General features: G+C 38.1%; 1 protein-coding gene across 2 annotated transcripts in view; it reads left to right on the forward strand.

The window, feature by feature from the left end:
* Positions 1-24,619, forward strand: part of WAC (WW domain containing adaptor with coiled-coil) — a 56,253-nt gene extending 31,634 nt beyond the window's left edge. The window contains exons 8-14 of one of the 2 annotated variants that reach the window (XM_084222639.1): positions 5,910-6,155; positions 8,064-8,186; positions 9,130-9,278; positions 12,679-12,797; positions 17,495-17,681; positions 20,692-20,819; positions 23,139-24,619. In XM_084222639.1, coding sequence (XP_084078765.1) covers positions 5,910-6,155; positions 8,064-8,186; positions 9,130-9,278; positions 12,679-12,797; positions 17,495-17,681; positions 20,692-20,819; positions 23,139-23,208 — 1,022 coding nt within the window. In that variant the 3' untranslated portion in view covers positions 23,209-24,619. The remainder of the gene's footprint in view (positions 1-5,909; positions 6,156-8,063; positions 8,187-9,129; positions 9,279-12,678; positions 12,798-17,494; positions 17,682-20,691; positions 20,820-23,138) is intronic. The other variant, XM_084222640.1, reaches the window with a different exon arrangement.
* The last annotated feature ends 758 nt before the right edge of the window (positions 24,620-25,377 follow it).

Here is a 25,377-nt window from a genome sequence, read left to right on the forward strand (position 1 = left end):
GCCTTGCTGACATTCCCTAGCTCTCCAGCTCACAAGTTATTTTATGGATGGGGGTCACAGAGTCCCTGTTGGTGTGGTATTGTCGACAGTGACTGTTGTAGTGGTAATTGGGTGCCTGTTGTTCTTCATTTCTCAGCAATCCCAGAGCCAGAAGGGTCCTCTGACAGACCAGGCAAGGTATTTCAGCTGTCTAATTTCCTCTGTCTCTAGAGCATCTGTCCCAAATGCCCAACAATGCCCTGTTGGGTCCTTGAAATACCCTCTCTTGAAGTAATCTGTGCTATGGACGCATGGTGCTTCTGGGTCAGTCGCAGTGGGGTAATTTTGCCATTTATTCATTCCCAGTCAGATTCACTTAGCTTCCAGTACAATCGGCTGTTGGGATGCCCCTGTTACCCCAGAAATCCAGACAGTTTCTGCCTGTACGTATCTTGATGGCATCAGGGTAACATTGTGTGCTGGTGTCAACTAAAGCCTTATACTCTTGTGGGTCTGATGTGCCAGGCCATTGGATCCAGTTACAGGATCCATTGGGCCAATAGATCTGATTGTCCCTTTTCCCCATCTGGCTGGGGACAGGGCCCCTTTAGTCCTGGTCATAGTTCTCATTGCTCACTCCTTGTAAATATGAACTGGAGGTCCCTTCTAGAGGATCAGAAGTAACATCACCTCTTCTGTCTGAGGACTTGCCCACTGAAAACTGGACTGGCATTTGTCCATGAAGAATTTCCCATTGTTGTTGTTTTTACAAACATTCGGCTCACATGCCCATACTGCCAGGGCAGAGGTGGATCTTCCATCCCACTTCCTCATGTCCTCTGTTTTGCTCACAGAAGAAACACAGGTTCCCTTGTTTGTGTCTTCTCTGTCGAGCAGGGTAGTGCTTGCTCCCAATAGCAGAGACTTTGGTCTGTACTGGCAGACACACACTTCTTCACTGACTTTTTCAAGTCTGTCCAAAGTCTTGGACCGTCTCCACAGCTGAGTTGTCGGTCAAGATGATCTTCATATTGCTGATGTTGCGTAGTCACATGAAGTACTGTTTGTTTCTCCTTCTCTGGACATGAATACCAGTGAGTTGGTGTTTGACGGTGGCATGCTCTGTTCAAACTTCTGCCGCATGGATTGTGTGCACTGGACCTAAGCTGAATCTACAAGAGACTCATTGTTATTTGAATCTCTGTACATTACCTCCATCACATCTGATTCATGTACTGGATACCTTTTTTCCATAGCATTCTACCTGCTGGGGTGTGCTACAGATTGTCCTTGAGACAATACCTTCCCTCCTGCATGACATGAGTCACCTCCAAAGGCTGAGAGTTTGTCTTCTTCCCAATTCCCTATTTAATCCCATGTCCCACGGCAGGGATCCCAGTTGCTTGGCTTCACTATCATCTAATTTCATATCATGGGCCATGATACCCCAGCATTGGAGCAGCTAGATCACTAGGAGTTCATTTGACTGGAGTTCAGGAGTTCGTATCTCACAACTCACTCAGGGACAGGGATTGAGTAATTATCTTTGGCCCTTCCTCTTCCTGTTGTTGCGAGGGTTCTACTTCCTCTTCATCCCTCACCAACTGAACTGATTTGATACTGGATTTCTTTTTATGCATAGGGCAACTGCTAGTGGCACAGATTCATCCTATGGTTCAGCTGCTGTTTGAGTGGTCTCAGTGCCTGTTTGTTTGTTTTCCTCCTGTTCTCCCTGAGGGACTGTCTAATATTGAACTATGTCTGGTAAAGAATGGCCAGTGCCTAACACACTTCAGTGATTTCCTCCCCTCTGGAGATGTCATACCATCCTCCTTGAAAATATACAGTAGCTTTATCAGGATCCTGTAGTTGTTCAGTGGGGAACTTCCAAACCATTGAAGCAGAGAATTTCCCCCAAAACTGGCCCAGTTTCTCTGACATTCCATGCCACTCATGACAATCCACCCGCAGAGCAAACCTCCTTAGAAATCTCTCTCTGGATTCTAAACATGGTGTGGGCCACACTGACCCTAAACAGACTCTACTTGAGAGACATAGCAGCAAGACCATGCTTTTTCAACAACCAAAGGAAATCCAAAATTCTCAAAAGCTGGTTTAATAGGCCTGAAAGTGACCAAGGGCATAAAAAGCTGGGGAAAATTACCTGCCCCTGACCAATTTAATGGACTCCCAGAGGTAGGCCCCAAAGGAAGGGTAAAAGAGCATTACTGAGCACACATCCCAAATTGCCCTCATTGTCCCCCACATGCCATAAGCTGGTCTCCCACAATACAGCAACACAGCAATCCTTATCCCACTCTCTGCTATGAAAAAATACTGAGGTGGGCACACAGGGTGTATACAGGAATAATATACAGGGTTAGGTGCACAGCCATGTGAACAGCCCAAACAACACCGTGGCAGTTGACTCCCTGCCCAGTACAACAAATGCTTAAATCAAATTTGTTTCAAACCACTCTGGTCAGGATCTGATTATCTCAACCCTTTGGGTGCCAAATAAAGCTATTGAGGTTTATGATTGGTGTTCCTGTTCATTCACTGCTTCCTCCCTCTCCCCTGTGACAGGCTAGAGAGGAGAATTGGAGGCACAAAAGGAAGATTGCAGGTTGAGATAACAAAAATATATTGGAATCAGCAATGAAATAAGAAATGAACACTAACAGCAACAATATTAATAAAAGGGTGTACAAGAGAGACAATTCACGCTACACTGACTGGAAAACAGCTTCCTTACCCCTGCTCTTGGTAGTGAAGTGGTATAGAATAATCCAACCCCTCCTGGCCACTCCAGAAATTAATCTTATCCTGGCTAGAACCAGCACAGCTTCTTAATACAGACAAGAAATACTTGAATTTCTACTGATATTTTTACAGGTTTGTTTTGGGTTGGTTTTTTTTTTTTTTTTTGGCAGAAACAGGTTTATAGTTTAAATTTCATTAATAATAAATTAATTTGTGTAATGCAGTGTTGCTCTGAGCAGTCATTTTATTCTGCATCCTCTATGATGTTAAGTAACAGTTCTAATGTGATGTACATGGAGGTAGTCATAATCATAGAGATGTATTTTTTTATAACATTTAGTGGTTTGTTTTTGAGTTGCTAAACATCTCCGAATTTTTGAATGTTAGCATTTGGTGTTATGCTTGCTTTGTATCCTTTCTCTAGGTTTGATAGGGTGATTGTACGAAAATACCTTTCACAGATACATTTTAACTTATACTTAAAAGACCTGCAGTAATACAGCTATGTGAAATAGTGTCTCCATATTGTCTGAAAGAAATAACTTGACTGTATTGTGTCAGTGCAATTCAGTGTGCATTTTTAGAGCATAAAAATGCAAACTACAGTAGTTTTACAGTCTTCATGGAATTTGGGCTTTTGAGTGACATGTTTTGAGTTCTGTTATTCAAGAAATAAGTGAATACTCAGGACTGGGTGGGTATAAGGTTTATTTTAACTGCATTGTTAGCTTGAGTTTGCCTTTGATTCGGTGTATTTACTGTTCAGAACTGCAGCATGGGTGAAAAGCACTTCCAGCTGTTTGGTATGGTGATTTGAGGATCAGGTATTTGCTGACATGAATAAATAATACAGTAGTGAGTTGCTTCTCTACTTAAAAAAACTTAATATTTAACTGTGAAAACAAGCCTAAATGCATTAAATATGTTTTAAAATTAGTGCTGGCAGTTGCAGTATTTTTTCATTTTGAAATGAGGGTGTTTTGGGATTTTTAATGGTTGTTTTTCTGGTAAGGTTCTCAAAACTGTAGGTTGCAGGCTTGTACATATAAGTACTAACGTGCTCCATTGTGCTTATTTCCCTTGCTTTTGTCTGCCATTGTATCTTGATCTTATTTGGACTGTGGCAGATCCAAGTTCAATTTCAACTCCACATGTTTTTGTTTAGTATGATAAGATTCTTGTTTGTTGGATATGTCTTGACCTGAAGTTGTCTTAATGTTTACTTTGAACACCACAACACAGGATGCAATACTTCATAACAAAAACTTTTACTAATGACTTAACGTTTCATGGTAACTAATACCTAATCAGCTGTCCAAGTTCACATGTTACTGAAAACCCTGCAGAAACTTTGTAACAGGTTTTCTTTTTTTCCTATCTTCAACCTCTGTAATCCCTTTTTAAATTGTTCTTACCAAAGCTCCTGGCCAAATGACCAGGTCCCTTCACAGATACACTGCTACCAACCCTGAGGAGATTGTAACTAGATAGGGGCACATCTTTTTCAGAACTTCGCCTGAAACTTCAAAATACGTCTCTGTGTCCTGGCTGTTGCATCCTTGCAAGCTTTCAAATTCTTCAGCAGATTTTTTTTCTGGTTCAGATTACTCAGCTACTTGTCTGGAAAAAGTTTTCTGGAGTATTTGTGACCTTTATAAGCTATTTATACTGTAACAGCATGGAAGCAGAAATCCTCTTCCCAGTGAGATTAGAAATCTTAGTGAAAAGATTTACACATCGCTACTTCCGTAACTTTTTGGTTTTTTTTTTTTAGGGTTCTTCTCCAAATTATTCTTAGAAGTTGCAGTTAAGGTTATTGGAATACAAAAGCTGTTAGGAATTCTGTGACATTTTATTCTTCTGTAATAAACCAGACCATATCACTTCTTTACTAATAAAGTCAGCATCATCTTACTTTGACCATTTTTCCAACTAAAAAAACCAAGCATGCCCTTAAAGTAAAAGAACTTCCCAGCCCATTTTCCCTACTTTTGGGAAAAACTTTGGGACTTCGGCCTGAAATGTAGAATATCTAGGTTGACCGTCTCTGCCCAGTTTGAGGTGGGTTTAAAATCTGGATCTTCATTACTGTGGGCAAACATCCTGCATGAGGTCTTGGATCCATAGCTTTATGCTCTGCATCCAACTTCTTTGGTGCTATAGATGTGTTAGTCTTGACTGAATTTGTGGGCAGGGGCCTCTGAGGGTTTAACAAGGACGTGAGAAGGGGGTGGGGAGCTCAGATTGAAATATGGTGATCCAGGCTTCTTAAAGGAAGGATATTTGAAGTGACTGGTGGTACACCTATAGTAAGTTGAAATACTTCCATTGCAGAGATTTCTCACCATATTAGAATGGAGGACCAACTTTCTGTTAAATGGAAGTCATACTTAAAATTAATTAACTGAATCAGAACAAATTGCTGTATAATATAATTGTATTTAAGTACTATCTGTTTCTCTGGAGAGTAAGTGGTAATATTTCCTAAAATAAAGGATGTAGGTCTTAATGCTTCAGAAGAAGCTGACAAGTTAAAAATTAATTATGGGCAGACAATTTTTTAGATATTTTTCCATTCTGCTGTGGGGATGTTAACAACACTGTTTTACATTTCTAGTACAGTTCATTATAATTTCTAAATCCTCACCAATGTAGCTGGATTTTGTACAATAGACTTATATTTGTGGCTTCTTGCACTGGTCTCTTCATAAATGAAGCATGGCTTATATCTCCCATCAAATTTGACACAGTAGCCTGTATGCAAAATCCATGGGCTATAAGGTTTTTGTTTGTAGTGTATTTTCTAAAGAAAGATTGAGATCATAAGTAAAAATGTACAATATGAGTAGTGTAGGTGATCAGTAAGTTATTTTTGGCCCACATTTGCCGTAAAAGTTAAGGAAAAAAGTCCCATTTTTAATACTGGCTGCTTTTCATCCAGTATCTTGAAGTGGAAAAGTTGTGTTTGTGTGCTCATAATAAATATTAGGTTCAGTAGCGTAAATTGCATTAGAAATCTGCTATCTTCAATTTTTGCTCTGTTAATGTTATGAGTTTTTTTCTTAAAATGGTAGTTAGGCATTTGATCTTCTGAATTTGAGTATTGTACTAGTGAGTTGTCAGGTTGTATTGGGGAAAATGAAAAATACTGTCTGTCTCCTGTTCAGAGTCTGCATCTGTGGACAAGTCTGTATCCCATTCTTGCACAACTCCTTCTACATCTTCTGCTTCTGGACTGAATCCAACTTCTGCGCCTGCTTCATCTGCTCCTACAGTTCCTGTTTCACCTATCCCACAATCACCAATTCCTCCATTACTTCAGGACCCAAATCTCCTTCGACAGCTGCTGCCTGCTCTGCAAGCCACCTTGCAGCTTAATAATTCTAGCGTAGATATATCCAAAATCAATGAAGGTAAGGTTTCTTTAAAGTTCATGTAATCTCTCATTTACATACATTAGTGTATTATTGCATACCAGGCTGTAGTAAATGAAAGCCTTATTTTAACTGAAAAGTGAATAAATGAACCCCTAGGTAAAGTGGAGATTTTTGTGGGTTTTTTTTTTCCGTTAAACCTTCTCAACATTTAAGGTTTTCAAATTAATAAATGTTGATGTACATGAGCAGTGTAATTGAAACTGGTGACTTAATCACTATATCAGCATTTGTCTGTTGCACAAAATTTCGTTAGAGCTCTTTGTTCTTTTGTGTCGCGCGCTGTTCTTTGTTTTCTGTAGTTTGCGCTGCTGTTCTATTAACACGTGTTGCAAATAGTGAAACTTCTAGGGGTTCTTAAATCTTGTTGCCTAACAACTTTTTTCTTTAGCATAACAAAGAAAGCCTGTCTGAATACAGGTAGTGTATCAGTGACTTTGTTAGCCAGTGAAATTTTATACATTTAATCAGTGTATCCCTTAGATTTTTGTTACATTGGCTTAGGTTAGTAGTCTGTTTATCACTTACCTGTAGTGCCTTAGGTTGCAAGAGCAGGTAGAGTTGATGTATTTTGAATGCAGTTTTATCTAATGTGTCTGCATGTGACAGGTTACTGATAAAGTGGTATAGGATTTGTTTGCTTCTTGGGCAAGGATCACTGATTTTAATAGGAAATAAAACATTTGCATGGAGTGCTGAGATTTAATTGTCTTTAACTTTCTGAAAGTGCAAATCAAGTAAGGGAAAATGCTTACAAAGTATTCTATACCTTGCAATTATTCATCAGAAAAAGTGGTCAATTGCTTCCTTCTAATAGCAAATATTCTGTCTTCATTCAGTACTAATAAGTGAGTAGGTCACTGGTTTCGTTTTCCTGTGCAGGAAAAGTCTTTAAAACTCTAGTGCACTAGGTTGGAGTAAAAAAAGAAGTGCTATGGTTGTGTTGAAAAATGAAAAGTCTACTCAACTCCAATTGTATTTTATTAAAAAGCTGCCCAGTGAAATTTCTAGTAATTTTTTCTTGGCATATGAGCAGCAGCTGTGTGTATCTTGGAACAAGAGTGTTTAGAATTGTTCTTATGGCATGAGAGCCTGGCTGTGTCCACGTGGGCAGAATGACTTCACCTTGCATAGCAGGGCTGCCCTTACTTTGCGCACGAGTCAGAGTTACTCTGTGCTTGTGCTGGTCAGTCAGTTTTTTCAGGAGTTTGCATGGCTGGAAGGTATGTTCAGGAAGTATCCCACAGAGCCTGTAGACCTTTTTGGAAAGGCTAGTTCAGCAGCTCAAAGTTCAGGGTTTTGTCATTTCATACTGCAAGATGCTCTTCCTATTGGTTTTTTTACTGGTCGGGGGATGACATGGGACAGCTAAACCCAGAACAGATAAGGGTTTTTTTATTAGTAATAAGAAACACAGATTTATAACCTGAAAGAGATTTGTCTTCCTCTTGAACATAAAGTCTGCCCCCCATCTCTTTTAGTTAGTTGAAGTGATTCTGCTTTTTGCTTTTTTAAAAAATTATTGTAGTATGAAAAAATCTTCACACACATTCTGCTTACTTCAGTAGCAAATGGAACAAATTTTCTCTTGCTGTTTACAAGAGTTATTACTAATCCATGCGGTCAACCAGAAGACTTGATGTTATTTTTTAAAAGAATTTTTGTTGAATGTATGTCTTAAAGTTAAAGCTACTAAAGAAAGGACTTGCTAGACATTCCAAGTCAACTTGAAATCAAGTAACTGAAGAACAGTTCAGGTGGATCTTTGGCCACAGTAGATACGGGAAATAAATCTGAAAGAAAATGTACCTTAAATGTAATTAGCCAGTTTCAACAGTTTAAAGTGGTGTTCTAGAATTGTCAGTAAAACAGAATGTTTGTTTTCAGTTCTAACAGCAGCTGTGACACAAGCCTCTCTGCAGTCTATACTCCATAAAATTCTTACTGCTGGACCATCTGCTTTCAATATCACCTCCCTAATTTCTCAAGCTGCACAACTGTCTACGCAAGGTATTCAGCATTTTTGTTTTTTTTTTTTTCACTTACATAAATTTGTTACACAACATTTTTAAAAGGCTGATACTGTTGTGGAATCTGTGTCTTGTCATACCTTTGGCCACACAGTATGGAGAATGTGGAATTACTTCTTTTTCCAAAGATAGGATAAAAAATTGTTATTAAGGGGCAGGAACCTGATGCACTACTAAGTAAACATGCTTCTCTGTCTCACCTTTTGGGATTTTCTTTGTATGTTAAGAAATTCTACGTGAGTAATGTGAAACTTCTGGATTAGGTGTTACTTAACAGTATAAAACACAACTCCTCCTTACTTCAACACACATCTTGTAGTACTGTGCAACTGTGATTCTTGGGGGAGGCTTTAAATTCTTAAAAGAAAGTTTCCTCTGTCTAGTGGGGACTTTTTTTCATCTTCCAGGCAAGATACTCTTTCAGGTATTTCCAAAATGTTCTGGCTTGTAGCTTATTAAAAAAACTTTAAAAATTAAGTGTAGAAACTTAAACCAAAACAATAAATGCAGTCATCTTACTGAGTAGGTAAGCAGTGCTAATGGTAATTTTTAACCGTTGGTGGGGAGCTGTTAGTATATGCCTAGAATGGATTAATAGGTTTCTATATAAAGTGTTCATGCTTTCTTTTGGTTAAATCAAGTTGAACACTCTAAAATAGGAGTCGCATATGATTTAGTCTCCACATCCACGTTTCCTTATAGCTTCTTCTCTTTCCCCTCCCCTGAAATTTTAGAAGTGGGGAGCTTGGAGGAAATACAATTCCTTAGCTAGGATTGTTGTGAACATTAGATTGTTCTAATTGTTCACAGTGAGCCTGTTTGTATATCATCTAATATAGCATACTCCAGGGTACCAAAAGAAAATCTAATTTGCATTTATGGTTGTACATGGTTTTATTAAAAGCATTTTTTTTCCTTTACAGCTCAGCCATCTAATCAGTCTCCAATGTCTTTAACATCTGATGCCTCATCACCAAGATCATATGTGTCTCCAAGGATAAGCACGCCGCAGACTAACACTGTTCCACTTAAACCTTTGATGACTACGCCACCAGTATCATCCCAGCAGAAGGTAAGCTCCTTTATATATTAAATATTGTTCCTATGTATCCATGTGCTAACAGTTGTATGTAGGATAATAAAATATGTATGTTATCTTTCCCAATAGAAACAAGCAACTGGAAGCAACTACTTGACTGTATTTTGGCAGTGCAGCTCCAGCATGAAATCTAGTTTACTTTCCTTGAGGAAATTCTTAATGCTGGCCTCAGATATTGTCTGGAGATTTTACCAAGGCATTGGTATCCTAGCATATTTAAATAGAAACAAAAGCATACTTCAATGGCGACAACTGATACAATTATTTAGACTTGCCCAATAGAAGATGTTTAGAATGGGAGGGAACTTCTTGGGGAAATTAACTTGAAGTAGTCTCAGATTTTGTTTAGAAATGTTCCAGGTGTTTACAGATCAATAACATAATATCCCTTTCCCTTCCTGCCCCCTCACCTCTGTTCATTCAGAATTCCTCCAATGGATCAGTGTCTAGGAAATGTAAATTGAAGCTAATAAAAGCTCCTGAGGTTCTTCCTGAGAAGCCTAACTGTAGACTTTGGGGTGTGACACCCCCACCTTCTCAAAATCTGTCTTCTCTATCACCACTCCTGCTTAGATGAGGTGTCGTTTTCTCAATTTTCTGCTCACAAGCGAACCTCTGATGTCTTGGATGCCTTTGAGGAATACTTTTCAGGAGAACACATTGCATTCCTCATTATATTCAAAATGCCTTATTTTCTTTCATCAGATTTTTTTCATGAGTACAAAGAAAACCAAGTGATTCTCCCAGTTTCTTTTGATTGACAGTGATACAATGAATTGCAAAGCTTCATGTGTGTACCAGTACTGGTTGTTGCCTTGGTTTCTGACCCTGGGTTTCATCCTCAATCTGTGTTCACATCCCATAGCTAGGTGGCAGGTAATAAAATTAGCAAATACCACGGTTGAGATATTTGGTACTTCCAAATCCTGAGATAAGAAAAAGAGACTTCTTAAGTTATGTACTGTCGATAACTGGAAGTAGATCTTTTCTGATCTCTGCAACCCAGAGATTGATTGTTAGTCCCAGAAGTGACAGATTTTTTTTTCTGCAGCAGATACTTTGCCAGTTCAATAAAAAAAGGAACTATCTTGACAGTTTTTGTATTTGTGTAACTCACTTCCATGAGATGGGAACTTAGGTGGTGATAGCTCCAGTGTGAGCATGTCTGTTTTACCAGCCCATTGGATATGTGAATCAGGCTAGCTTGTCCAGTTGTCCAGTTTGAGGTAAATTATGCCTAATCAAGATGTGGTGCTGTGCCAGGACACACTTGGTTTTAGAGCACATGGGCTTAGAGCACACAAAGCTGAAGTGGCCCTGTGCCAGAAGAGCCCAGTGCCACATGCACAGGGATTTGAGCTGGCTGTGGGACTACAGTAGTGCCATTGGCACAGTACCGTTCCTTAGGTCTGCTTGAACATGTCAGCATTGCTTTCAGACTGAAGCTGCTGTTGCTGCTTGTGGGGGTGCTGTGGGCATGTGGCAGCTCAGGTGTCAGTCTCTCCAGGAGCCTAGGTCACCCTTTGCTTTTTTGCTGTGCCTGTATTGTGTGGTCAGAAACTGCTCTGAATTTCTGCAAAGTAGTTGTGTAAAGCACTTTACACAGACTTGTCAAGCTCAGTGAGAACATTACTTTTGGGTGGTTGATTGCTTGGTTGGTTGGTTGTCTGGTTGGCTGGTTTTTTTTTAATTTATTTAGCCCTTACTATTTTTCTGTTTCTGGTATATATATTTACAGTCTTTGAAACACTTGGAAAGCATGGAGTAATTGGAAGATTTTGTGTTTAATTTATTTTTCAAATCCCACTTTTTCTTTATGGTCCTTTTTTTCTTCTTTTTTTTTTCTTTTTTTTTTTTTTTTTTTTTTGTTATTTTTACTGGCCAAGAAACTGGTTACTTTACCAGTTTGGACCTGCTGCATGATTCCTTTATTGCTGATGGGCTTCTCTTTCGGAATTGTTCTGTTTGAACAGCCTTGATGATTTAATGTCTGCTCACACACTGGGCAAAATGCAGGCATTAATAGCAAAGTTCTTCATGTCATACATTTCATAAAGGTACTTGTGTAGTCTGTTCTCATAAATCAGTTTATGAGCTGCTTCTCTTTTATCCTCCTGAACTATATAGTTCTGTTTATTTCAACAGCAGATTGATCTTAAAATTATCTTACTTTTCCCTTTTACTACCATGGACTTCTCATGTGCTACTCAGACTTCTTTAGTATATGCCTATTAATCTAAAAACCAGAAAGAACACATTTTAATTTTAATGATAATTTTAAAAGGTGACTTTTCCTCTTAGACATTTAAGCGTTTGAATTTACATTAAGACACCCCCTCCCCCCCACCCTACATATTTAAATGAATCAAGTTATGTCTTGAGTTTATTTTACCATCTGTGGTTTGTTTCATAGAAGTCTGTTTCTGAAGTAGAGAATTTCTGGAGGTTCAGGAGACCACTAGTTAGTAATCTTCACTAATGTGAAGTCAGCAAATGCCAGAGAGACTGGACAATTTAGTATTTTTGCCTTTATGGGTCCGTAGAAGCCATTTTTTCTTTGCTCTCTCCCTTTCTTCTCAATGTTGTTAGCTTGATTTTGCGAAGTGGAGGATAAATTTTGAAGTTCAATCTCTTGTACGTGCTTCAAAATTGAAGTATGACGTATGCAAAGCAGTGGGTGAGATGAAGTATCTTGAGCTTCATTTGCTGTAAATTAGACATTTCTAGATTCTCAAACTTCTCATGCTGATGTAGTTCAGAAATTCACAGAAAAGACTATCTTACTGCCGGTATCTTAATACCTTGCACTGAATGTGTACTACAAAGCAAAAGCAGGAAGGTACTGAATGGCTATTTTTGTAGTCACTTGTGAGTTTAGAACTTAGAGAAAACGGAGCAGCAAACTGATAAATATGCTTTAGATTTTCTTTTCCATTTTCAATAGGGATGTTTTTAATATGCTTGTGATGTAATTATGTTCTTGACACTGTGTAATGTATTTTCGAGTAGGGAACTCTTAAGTTTGTACATGCAGATTTTATTTGGGTGATGAACAACTCTTCTGTGATTGAAAATGAGCTCAGTGCTCAGATGGAAGATAGAGTCAAAGATAATATAAGCTTGCAATATTTTGACAAGTCACATGGGTCTAAATTTGCTTCTGTTATGTCTTTTAATAACCCCTTCAGAGCTGTGGAACTAGATTTTTTTTTTTTAAATAATGTTTTGTGAAGATAATAGAAATTGTGTCAGCAAAAGGCCTTGTATTAAAAAAGCCCTACAGGTGTTGCAGCTGTAATATCCTTGGTTTTCTCTGTTTCTTAGACTTGCTCTTTACTGTGGAGGAATTCTAATGAAGCTTTGAACTTTCCAGGTTGCTACTCCAGGTGTTAAACAAGGACCAGCTTCCCAGGCAGCACCTCAGCAGCCAGTAATAGCTGACAAGCAGGCGGGTCATGAACCTGCCTCTCCACGAAGTCTTCAGCGTTCAAGGTATATTGAAATGCTTCTCTCTTCTGTCATTAGTTTTTATCTGAATTCAATGTGTGTTGTATATGTTGCAGTTGGTGGACTCTCTTTGGCCAGTTTATTGAACTGCTGTTATATTTAACTGCTGCTACTGAGATGATGCAGCTAAGTACCTTTGTTACATATTTAATGTGGTAGATTGTCCATTTTTGGGGGTAGTCATTAGACCATTCCCACAGAATCAAAATGGAACTCATAGTTGTGTACTGTCACTCTGGTGTCAGTTTTTTAAGTGATTCCTTGGATTGTGATTTCAGAGTTTTAAGTTTCTGTCTCTGTGCAGTTACAGAATCTGTGATACTTGTGTTAGATGTTTGTAGTGTCTTGCTGTAGTGTAATTTGATTCTGAAATTAGCATGATTTTTTGGTTTGTCAGGTGATTTTGCTGCTCTAATGAAAAACATTAAAATTAAGTAAGTTCCAAAAATACCTTTCCTTGGCCAGACTTTTTTGTCAACATTGCAACTTATTGTTGCAAGATGTTGCATGATACCAACATTTAACCATTGATTTACAAGTTGGGTTTAGAATCTGTATCTTTGAAATTTTTTTTTGAGAAGATGGAGTCTTCGTAGTGTCAGATGCTCTCTGCGTTTTGTCATACTGTTCCGGGGCTGTAACCAAAGATGTGCCATGAGTCATGTCAGATCAGTGATGGAGTGATGGTATAGAACTGTGGTAGGAAGAAGTTTACTTTTTTAGAGATTCTGTAAATCTGCAGTTTTTAGTAGCTGGATTTTTAGAGTGATTGAATAAGGTGTATGGTGTGGTATGTTATTAAAAAAACAAACAAAAAACCAAACCCCAGTACTCTTGCATTGTCAGCATATCTGAAGCTACATATGGTGGTGGTGGTGGTGCTTTCCAGATCATAAAATAGTGAGATTCTTTTATCTGCCCTTCTGGGACTAATAACAAAGGGAACTTTTGTTTGGGGTTTTTTTGATTGTTTGTTTGTTTTTGTTTGGTGTTTTTGGTTGGTTTTTTTTTGGGGGGGTGGGGGTTGTATTGGCTGTTTTTCTGGGGAGAAGAGATGTGTGTTTTGAGGGACTGGGTTATCTGTTGTGTGCTTGGCAGTCCTGTCCCAGAAGCTGGCTTTACTGGAGACCCTGGAGTATTGACCAGTTTGAGGGTACAGACACAAGCAAGTCAGAAGTTTTGAGTTTTTAATGTAGGCTATTTTACAGACACTTGATTCTAAGCTTTGTTGGATTACAAGCCTATAACTCATTTATCTCTTTTAGGAGAATAAAGGCAAAGTGTCCAGCTTCAGTCACTAGTAATTATGAATGGTGCTATTTAAATCTTTCTGAATTACAGTACCAAACATGAGGTTACACTTTGCAGCAAGTTAAGCTTTTTTATGAGGAGTGGTGAGGTTTTGGGGGACAGCTCTCAGTCACAGACCCTTTTATTATTTGCTCATCACCCTCTCTGCACAGGAAATCTTCTTAAGAAACATGGTCTTATTCTTGGAAACCTTTACCACGGCTTAGAGTCTGTGTGAGCTGATACTGGTGGGCATTTGGCCTGTTAGTGCATACCTCACTCTTCCTTTGGGTTACATGACTCCAGCATGACCCTTATCTACAGTGAGTTTAGGGATCTGCTGTCCCTCTGCAGACCATTGCTCCATTTAACATCATTGTCTTGGTGGAGGAGGTTGAGTTTGCCCCAGCACTGCTGAAACAGGGGCATTGTGCAGGTAGCACGTTCTGTGGCTGAGGGACAGGAGGCAGTGTGCAGGCCAGGGTATAAGATACTGAGGCCAATGTGTCTTGTGTCTCTGAAATTAATACATGTTTTACTCGGCTGTATTGTGCATTGTGAGTTCATGCAATTTCAGTTTGCTTTGGAAGTGTCTCGTTTGCAACAAGTGAAAGATTAAGGAATAGGTGGCTTGGAAAAACCTGTGTGACTGGTATTTTCTTCTGTTGAGTGCAGTGGAGTTGAATGAAAGTGGACCAGTTCAGATATTGATTTATTTACCTGCAAAAGCTTTGCCATGTCCAGGCAGTATGTCTGAATTGATATGGAACAGATGATTCCTTTGTAGGTGAGAGTAGTCGGTTGGATTGGGAATTGCTCTTGGGAGCAATTTTTACTTTTATAGAAGTGAACAACAATTTAGCAAGCTGAACTGTGGACAGATGATCCAAAATCTTTTTAGCTCTGTGAATTAAGGTTGCATTTTTCTCCAGCTTAAATACTGATTAATTGAGCAGAAGTTCATCACAGCTGCATTTCCTTGTCTCATTGAAAGTTTTAAGTAAACGGAAGTAAAATTATTTTTGACTTATTGGGGTGGAAACTCTGAGAAAACCTCTGTAGCTATTGTTAACTTTCAAGAAGTGGACATTTCAGCCATTTAAGTTGGGAAATTAACACAATACAGGCATACAGAGAGTCTGTCTGTTAGAGAATATTGCAAAGACACACAGTCAATTATGGCTGCTTTAAATATGAAACTAAATTAGTGCTTCCATAACTAATAGTTTCATCAGGTTGGTAGTTTCTCTCTGTTTTCAGAAAGGACTGAGAAAAATTTTCCTTTACCTTGGGAAAGTGCTGTGAAGGGAGATATTTAATTGCATTTTTTGTAGGCTGTAAAATTCTGACGTTTGTAGTAGTATATTTCACAGCCATCATGTTTTAATACCCTTGATACAGGTATTTTTGCCTCTCTGGAGGCATTCTGTTACTTGTGGCATAGTCAGTCTTTAACTCAGCTACGGCAAGTATTTCCCTTTAGTGAAGCCTGTGGTAGTTTGGAACAGTCATTGCTGCATTCATAGCTCCCCCTGCTGCTAACACATCAGTTCCTAGGATATTTTGTGACAGTATGTTTTTGTCATAATTAAGATACAGCTTCATTTTTGAGAACCCCACAGATTTTGTTTATTTATTTTCTTGTAAAATTTCTGATGTGTTAGAGTGATTTTTATTAATGAAGTAGGAGTAGGAGAAGACAGGCTGACAAGAGGAGGCAAATCATAGAGGGAAATTTAATTCTAGTAGAACTAAGGAGTAAATATGGTTATGCCTGAATTCTGCTTAATTAATAAAAGTAGCCTGTTTCTGCACCATCACTATGTTGATGATAAATGAATACATTGAAGCTTACAGTAATTTACTTTGGAACGGAATTCTAGCTGCAGTCTGCTTTGGTCCTAACTTAGAGTAGGACTGACAAGTTTGAATTGCTAAGGGCATTAGTTAGGGGATTTTTTTTTTTGATAGCTCAGAATATGTTCTTCTGATGTTTGACTGCCCCTGTGGTGATTCTTTTTTTCTCATGTCTAATCAGAATTTCCCTTGTTACAGCTTGTCTCTGCCTCTTGTGTTACTGTGCATCTCTGAAAAGAGTCTGTTCTCCCCAAAAGTAGTAAAAATCTGCAAAAAGATCCCTCCATCCCCTTCCCCTCAGTCTTCTGTTTTCCAGACTGAATAAACTTTAAGCTTCTTCTGATATAGCATGTTCTTCAGCCCCTTAGTCACCTATGTGGTCCTCTGCCACATTCCTTTGCTATAGCAGTTTAATTCTTGTCTGGTTTTTAGGCTTCCCACTACACAGTGCTCCAGATGCTGTGAATCTCATAAGCTCTGAAAAGATGGGAGGAATTGCCTTCTTCATAGAAGTGCTTCTTCCCTCTTGTCGGCTTGGTGACTCTGGCTTTGTTCCAGCAGGTCCAGTCTGACATCCAATTTGTTGGCTGTAATTCTTAATGCTGTCATTGTTTGCAAGTGTGAGTTGATTAGGGTAAGTGTCTCGGCATTGGACTAGAGAGCTGGTTGCATTATGGAAGGATGTTTTCAGTCTTCAAAGGGACCGACAGGTTTGGTGATGAATCAGAAGTCCTTTAAAATTTGTTTGTCCTTCATAATACTTTCTTCTTGCCTGCAAGTGATACAAAGTTTTTAGAAATAGACTGAAATTATGGCTTGTGTTGAAAAGCTTCTGCCAGTGGGAGAAGCACTTACACAATTAGTGCTACTATTTCTCAGTGCATATAGTGCCAGAGAACATTTAACTGAGGTACCATCACTGTTATGCTGAGTATGTTCCAGTAAAGCAGTCAGGTTTGGTGGCTACAAACGCACTGCTCCTGTGATACTTCTGTTCTCCTGAGTGCATTCAGTAAATATGTGCAATATCACATGTAGATTGTGATTTGACATGAGTAGTAAACTCCTCAAATCCCATATGGCTGTATTTTCAGATCAGGACATCAGACATTGTTCTTAATTATTATTCTGGCAAACCTCTTTTGAATAAAAACATGTTTGCCTCCCATCTGATACATCGTGATTGAAAATCTTAGGTTTGCAGCTGTTCGAAGGAAGAACATATGTATCTTTTCTATGCAGCACCATTTCGGCACAGCTTACATCTCTTGAACAGCTCTCAGAGTTAAAAACCAGAGCAACACAAAACCTTACCAAACAACAGAATCCTCCTGTTATATTGTAATATTCAGTTCCAATTAAATTTAGAGGTTTGTAAAAGGTGACGCCGGTTTGGTCTACCAGAAGTATTTACTTGTGGTTTGAACACTTTATGTATTTTTGTGCCTGGAGGCAATGAATTTTCAGTGTTCATTTCTCTATAGGTTCACATATGTTTTTAAATGCTCACTTCCTTTTTTAATTCTTTCTTCTAGTAGTCAAAGAAGTCCATCACCAGGTCCAAATCATACCTCTAGCAGTAGTGCATCAAACTCAACACCTGCACCACAGAATACATCTGTACGACCCACATGTTCATTAACACCTACGCTAGCAGCACACTTCAATGAGAACCTTATAAAGCATGTTCAAGGCTGGCCTGCAGATCACGCAGAAAAGCAGGTGAGTGCTCCTTTGCTTTGTTACCTGGGAGAGTGCATAATATGTAGCTTAAAATTTGGGTTTCTTACTCATGTTGCTTTTTCTAGGAATTAAAAGTATTAAAACCCTTATTCTTGTCCTCAGACAGAAGAGAGGAAAGAGAGATTAGGCCAGACCTGCAGGTTTTACATTTGACTTTCAGTGGTTGGGTATTTTCAGTCTCACTTGAAGTGTCAGTGCTGTTGAAATTTACAGAGAACATAGAGCTCAACATATTTTTTCATAATGATATTTTGGTTATGTGGGAAACATTATAAATTAGGTACAGAGTTAAACTATTTGAGAATACTCCACGATTTTAGTTACTGACGTGTTAATTCTACACAGTGTAAAAGAAACTCTACCTTGTTTGTGAATTGATGTACTCAGACTGAATTTGGGCTATTTTTACATAATGGGAAATCCAGTCAAACTGCCATCTATATATTATAGCTGATTGCGTGAAACCTGTTCTGTTGTAGTAATACAAGGAAACTGGATGCATGTCAGCTGCTTGGAATGTATTACTCAAAGGAATCATATTGGTTATTGAATCTAGTTAAGTAATTTCCACAGGCAGCCATATCTGATGCAGTCTGTTTGGGGTAATCTTACCTAGCCCAGTTTGCTTTGGTCTTGTTGATGCATGCTGGCACAATTCTACACTGGAGAGTTTTGGGTAGTAACTTGCTAGATGACTCTCACAAGCACAGTCTACACTGAGACCCTGTTAGAATTCCTGCTTCTTTTCACTGATTTGTTAAAGTCAGTTTGAAGACATTACCAACCTGTACTGAGTTAAACACTCAGGCATTCCTGTGGAGTGTCTTGAAGGAAATGGTGTAGCACAGGCACTTACCTATGGCCTTGGTCTGTAGTTTTGAAAGTATTATTTTCACGGTGTACTGAATTCACAAGTATCCTAATACAGAAAGTAGATTTATGCAGTGCATAGGTTTTGCAATCTTTTTCCCTTGGTGGTAATAAAGAGATCAGCCATGTACTCAGTTGGGTACTTCTCCCTTTGTGCTACATGCTGTATTGTCCTGTCCACTATTTCAGATGATTTCACATGGTGGTGTTATTTATAGACCAGTTTTGAATAGTAGCGCTTGAGGCACTTGAGTGAGATGCTTGATATAAAAGTGAATGAAATTATAGGTGCAGTACATAGTGAAGAAGATAAGATAGATCAAAGTGGAGAGACTAAAAATCCAGTGCCTTGGTTTCTTCAGATAGCTGCCAGATATATAGTCTAATTTGAACTTAAGGCTAAAGAGCACATGCCTGAGTGAACTGAAAAATAAATAAGTAAATAAATTAGAAAAGTCAGGACAGGTATGTGCTAAAGCAGTTGGACTTGAAGAAATATGCTGTGCAGTAGTTAATAGTTAAAACATTCTTGAAATACAGCAATTGCCTCACAGAACTCATAAAAAGCACTTAACATGGGAAATTTAGAAACAATTCAGTAGCTGGAGTTGTACAGAGAAGACACGGGCAGTTATATCCTACTGAACACCAGCGTACTCCTGGATGTTAATAAACTCCAGAAATGAAAACTTTTAATGTAGGGAATCAGAATACAAAATGCTGCTTTGAACTGGAGAAATGCCAAAAGTTGATGAAGACTTTGCTAAATAACATTATTTTTGGGAAGGAAAATTAAGTGTACAACTACTTAAGCAGATGTAGATGAATCCCAGTAGGCAGCTAAGCACCATACAGCCACTTGCTCATTCTGCCCCAGTTGGATAGGGGAAACAATTAGGCAGAAGTGAGAAAACTCAGGAGTTGAGGTAAAAGCAGGTCAAAGAGTAAATGAGGGTGGGGGAAAGTGATGCAGAAGCAGTCACTACCAGCCCGCCAGTGCACTGCCAGTCCCTGAGCCATGGCAACCCTGGAGCACTGTCCCCCAGTTTTACTGCTGAGCATGGCACATGTATGGTGTGGAGTATCCCCGAGGTCAGTTCGTGTCTGCTGTCCCAGTTTTGTTCCCTCCCTGCCTGTTGCCCACCCACAGTGTATTTGCTGGGTGGCAGAGCAGGTCAGAGAGAGAAAGAGAGAAACCCTTGATGCTGTGTATGATCTGCTTAGAAATAGCTAGATGTTACTGTGTTGTGAGCACTGGCTTGGTCATAGCTTTAAACATGGCACCATGTGGCACCATTCTCTCCTCTATGAAGAGAATTTATTCCATCCCAGCCAGACTCAGGGTAGCAGAGGATAACATTGCTAAACAGTAATGCTGCAGGGAAGCCTGTGTTTTGAAACAGTTTTTCCATGTGCCACTTGAAAGTCCTGTTCCCTATTACAGTGTAATACACAGGGCCTCAGATAATTATACTGGTCTCCTTGGTGCTGTTGAGGAGTTCTCTGGAGTCATATCCAGTACAGTGATGACACTTCAAGAAATGCACAAATTGGGAATTGGATAGGTCGTGCTTTTTAAATTTACACTTCTGCTTATCGCCACTGACTAAGTGGGAATATTAAAGTAATGGAGTTGGTCTGTTAGAGAACACCTGAAGAGGGTTGCAAAGTTTTTTTTGTCAGGTTGAAGGCAGCTGGAAAGAAGATTGGATTCAGTTATTTTTGTCACTAAGGCTTAATTAGATGGGAAATGTGAGTCTGCCATTGGAAGACTTAATGGTAGGAGACTTTGAACTACCTGAAAAATTATTTTAGAAACTCCAAGCCCTGTCACGTACTGTCTTTCAAGATGGTTGGGTAAACATTTAGGATCAACAAAGTCTAAACTAGCCCTGCCTTAGCATAGGCGTAGGTTAGACAGTTTCTGGGCAGCAGTGTTGTTTATTTGTGATTCAGAATGGGCTTTTGTAGAGAACTTAATGTGCTTCTGATTTAATACTGCCTTTTGAAATTAGAGTGTTTTGCTGTTTTGAGAGACACTGATCCAGCAATTCTCTGGCTACTGCCAGTTGTTTCCAATGCATGATTCAAACTGCTAACCTTTGTTTAACCACTGCAGGCATCAAGATTACGTGAGGAAGCCCATAACATGGGAAGTGTGCATATGTCAGAAATTTGTACTGAATTAAAGAATTTAAGGTCTTTAGTTCGAGTATGTGAAATTCAAGCAACTTTGCGTGAGCAAAGGTAAGTATGTGCTCTGTGCTTATCTCAGTTTTTAGGGTGTTATTAGAACTTCATTCTTGCATTATTTTGCATGAGTTCTGTTTACTGATGACTGTAAGTACACCAGTACTTGCTGTATTTGCAGGCTGTCTTCCCTGTATACATTCTGCCTGTGTCTCTCCACTAAACAGAACCAGATAGGCAATTTCTGTATCTGCTCTTACTTGGATAGAAAAGAAATCTCTTTGCAGAAACCTTAGTGCATTACAAAGAACTGATGAACTTACAGTATTTCAGCATGCTTCTAGAGTATCAGCCCATACATAATGCATAGATCACATAGGTACACATCTGCACAGTTTATCCCTATCTGAAACAGTACAGTTTATATGAGAAATTCAATAGATCTAAAGCCAGAGCAAGTTTGAACAGGTGTAATTTGCATCACAAGTGAAGGAGAAATTAATGTTTGCTTATAGCAAAGTAGATTTTGCTTCTTAAGTCAGTGATAACAGGTGTCTTGTGTATCACTTCAGTGATACACAGCCAGGCTTTTAAATACTTTTGTGCAAGATTGGAAACTGTAATCATAAAATACATGCTCAGAATATTCACCAGTGGTCATGATTTTGTATCTGCTTTCATACTCAGTTTCCTCTTTTAGTGATGTTATCCCAACTATTAAGTCACACTACAATTTGAATATAGCGCTTTTGACTTACTATTTGAAGCCACCTTAATTGTGTTGCATGCTGCTAAAATAGCTGCATTTATTCTAGAAGCTCTTGCATTTTGGGAGACAGTGAAACAATCCTTTAGAAGCAGGCTATAGTATATTTGTAACCCTTTCCTGATAAAGAATTGAGAACACCCTTTCTTTCTGAAGCTTTATTTCATAACTTCACTACATGAATTATGATTTCTGTAGTATATTCAGTGAATGGCTTGGTTTCTTATTTTAATTTCCTAAGGTGTCATTTGTCTCTGCACATTTGATCTGAAATAAAGTGTCAAATGTCATTGTTCAGCTCATTAAATAGCACCTTCTTTTTTGTACGCTTTGTATCCTTAAACTGTCAATGGATAATTATTATTATGACTTTGAGCCTATAGTAACATGTATCTTTTATTTTTGCTGCAATCCCAAAGATGTGGAATACAAGGCATAAGTAACCATGTTGATGTGGGAGGCTTTTGCAAAGGATGGGATTATCAAAATCAATACATTTAAATGATGATACAGTTTCTGTACTTCTGCACAGAAGAGTGCTACTTAAATTTCTTCCAAGAAGGAACTTCATCTCTAGATAAAGCACATACATTGTCTGAATCATAACTGACAGCATATGGAAAGGCACTTTTCATTGACTGATATATTTTATATGCCTATGCCTTGAAGCTAAATGTTATCTTTTTGGTGTCTCTATATTAATATATTATTTTCCACCTATTTTTCAGTAGAAAATTCATTTTTAATGAACTGGGCACATATTTGTGAAGTGTTCCACAAAAGTGCTGAATTATTCCTTTTTCTGCGTTTATTAAAGTTGCTTCACCCTTCATAGAATATTTATATAAAACCTAAATTCTCCCTGAGTATTTTCTTATTTCGCTGACATGTTTGCATTAAACTTCATCATCATGAAAAATGGTTTCAAAATGTTCATTAAAAATTCTGGGAGACAGTCCTGTGAACCAGATATTTGTTAATCATGGTAATTCCTTATGTCAGTTCAGAGGAAGAGAAAAAAAGTTTTGAGCAATATAATTTATTTTGAAGCGAGGTGTAGTTACAACTTTTTATCTTAGATGTCCTTTAATAATGCCTCAAATGTTTTTGAAATTGGAGCTTACCATAAGTAGAGACTACCATTAACCACAGAGCCAAATACTTTAAAAAAAGCAAGTGAGAAGGAGACTCACTTTTCTTTTTTTAAAGAGGACTTTAGGTTGTTTTACAATCTGGAAAACTGCATGACACAGGCATAATACTGTTCTCCAGATTTTTCAGTTACTTGGCTTACTTGACAGTGTCCTGCTTTTTCTGGGACCTACATTCAACTGAATAGCAGACCTAAACACAACTGTGTATCAGTCATAATAGAAATACAGCAACTTAGTTTTTTGAACTAAAGTGTCAAACACATCAAGCCTTTGTGCATCTGCAGATGGCTCTAGGTTATTGAACAGAGTAGGAATTTACTTGATATCTGAATTTTTTAATGGGGCTAAGGAAGTTGGTATCTTTCACTGAAATTGTAGAAGTGCTTGTGTATATGCTTATTTAATACATCTGTATAGTGGAAATGTTGATACTAATTGATTTCTTTTCTCTTGCAGGATACTATTTTTGAGGCAACAAATTAAAGAACTTGAAAAGCTAAAGAATCAGAATTCCTTCATGGTGTGAAAAATTGTAAACAATTGCACATGGTTTTGAGTACAGGAACTATTAAACTGATGCCCAGTCTTAACACTTTTGAGCTGCATTTGAGTAGACTTTGGACCGTTGAGCTGGGCAGAAAAAAAAAGTTGACATGGGGAAGGGGACAGGAGGGAGTCAAATTCAGGGGAAAGATACAAGAATGATTTGTAAAACCCTTGAAATGTAGATTTCTTGTAGATGTATTCTTCACGTTGTAAATATATTTTGTAGAGTGAAGCCATGGGAAGCCATGTGTATCAGAGCTTAGACATCCAAAACTAATCAATGCTGAGGTGGCTAAATACCTAGCCTCTTACATGTAAACCTGTCTGCAAAATTAGCTTTCTTTTTTTTTTTTTTTCTTTTTTTCTTTTTTCTTTTTTTTTTTTTTTTTTTTTTTAGTTAATTTATCATTCAGAAATTTTTCATTTCCTAAAATTCAATGCAAGCGCCAGGCGATTTGTGTCTAAGGCTGCAACAGTTTGGGCGATGTACAAAATACCACGAAACAACTGTTTCCACACTTGCACCGAGTCAAGAGCAGTGCTTCTCCATTTCTGTTTTACAGAGAAATGTTTTTCATCTTCTGTGTTCCATTTCCCCGTGAAATCCTAAATCTGATTTTATCAGCTTTTTAATGCTTCTAATTTTCTCTTTTCTTAAGGCACTGTTGCTATGGCACTTTTTCTATAATCTTTTCATTCCTGTGTACAGTAGCTTAAAATTGCAGTGATTGAGCATAACCCACTTGTTTGTATAAATTATTGAAACGTATTTCCATTTGCACCCTGTAAGAATGGACTTAGAGTACTGCTGGGCATGTGTGCTGAAAGTACATTACTTGCTCAAATATAAGGAAATAGCCCAATGAACATGTTAACATGGTTGTGGGAGGGGAAAGAGGAAAAAAAAAGCTAGTCAGATGTGAATTGTATCTGTTGTAATAAACATGTTAAAGCAAAGAAACACTGGTTTTCATTTCCTTTGGTCAACACATAAGAATTTGGTCTTTTTGGGGATTCTTTATTAGAACTGTTCTTGTTGAACATTTTTGTACTTAAATAATTCCTCAAGGGAGGTTTTGTTTAAAACTTGTAAACAGGAAAATATGTATAAAATATTTAAGGAAATATAAAATTCAACAAGAATGATTTAAGACACCTCCCCAACAGTTGTCATATGTTAACTCCTGGTTTACCTGTCTTGATATTATGACATTTCATTTCGAAGGATGTTTGTGTTGTAGCTAACTGTTTAAGTCTGGTGCTGACTGCTGTTCTTAACCATCACAAAACGCTGAATTTGTGTAATTGGAGCAACTCACCGTTTGAAAATGGTGGAAAAGCTCAGCTTTGTATATTGTTTCCTAAAGTATATTAAAAATAAAAAAGAAACTATTGCTACTACAAAATAAACGTGACTTTTTCTTTGCTTAAAAATGACAGAAATCGTGATGGCAGTACTAGTTTAATATTTGTAGAGGTATATATGTCACAGCAGTCTGTTAAGTAGGAGAGATAGTAGGAGATGGATAAAAAAAGAAAGAACTTAATGATACAGATGTTGACATGTGAACATGTGATATTTTGTGTTTTGTTCCAAAAAATAATTTCAGCACCAGAAATGGTACTCGATTTTTGTGTTGAGTGAGCTTGGACTGATTTTTAAAATCGGGTTTTCATCAGTAAAAGCTGAATGTTCTGGTTTAACAAAACATTACAAATGGAGCAAGCTGAAATACCTAACTAACAACAACAAAGGGAAGTTGGGACAGATGAACTTGTAATTTTTCCTCACTTTTTAACCCAATATTTTCTGTTGTGTTCCATATCATACAAATGTTTGATTTTTCTCAGAAGATGGGAGTAATGTTGAATTAATTAATTGCAACACGCATTGTTTCTGTGTTTTTAGAGACCCAAGGTTGAGTGACAAAATTCTTCCTGAGACTTTCATATTTGCCTTGCATCCTATTTTTGCAAGTTGCCCAAGTGTAGGGAGATAGCATTTGAAGTGCATGGGGGTGTGCAGAGGATCTCACCAGTGGCTATCCTTAGTTTATGTATTTTGCTGTTTGGTTACTTGCTGAGACAAACTCGGTTTCTATCTTAACCGATATGCTGGGTCTGTTTTCCATAAGCTTATTTTGCTTGT

This window comes from Fringilla coelebs, assembly GCF_963513975.1.
Source record: "Fringilla coelebs genome assembly, chromosome: 1".
NCBI classification, from domain to species: domain Eukaryota; kingdom Metazoa; phylum Chordata; class Aves; order Passeriformes; family Fringillidae; genus Fringilla; species Fringilla coelebs.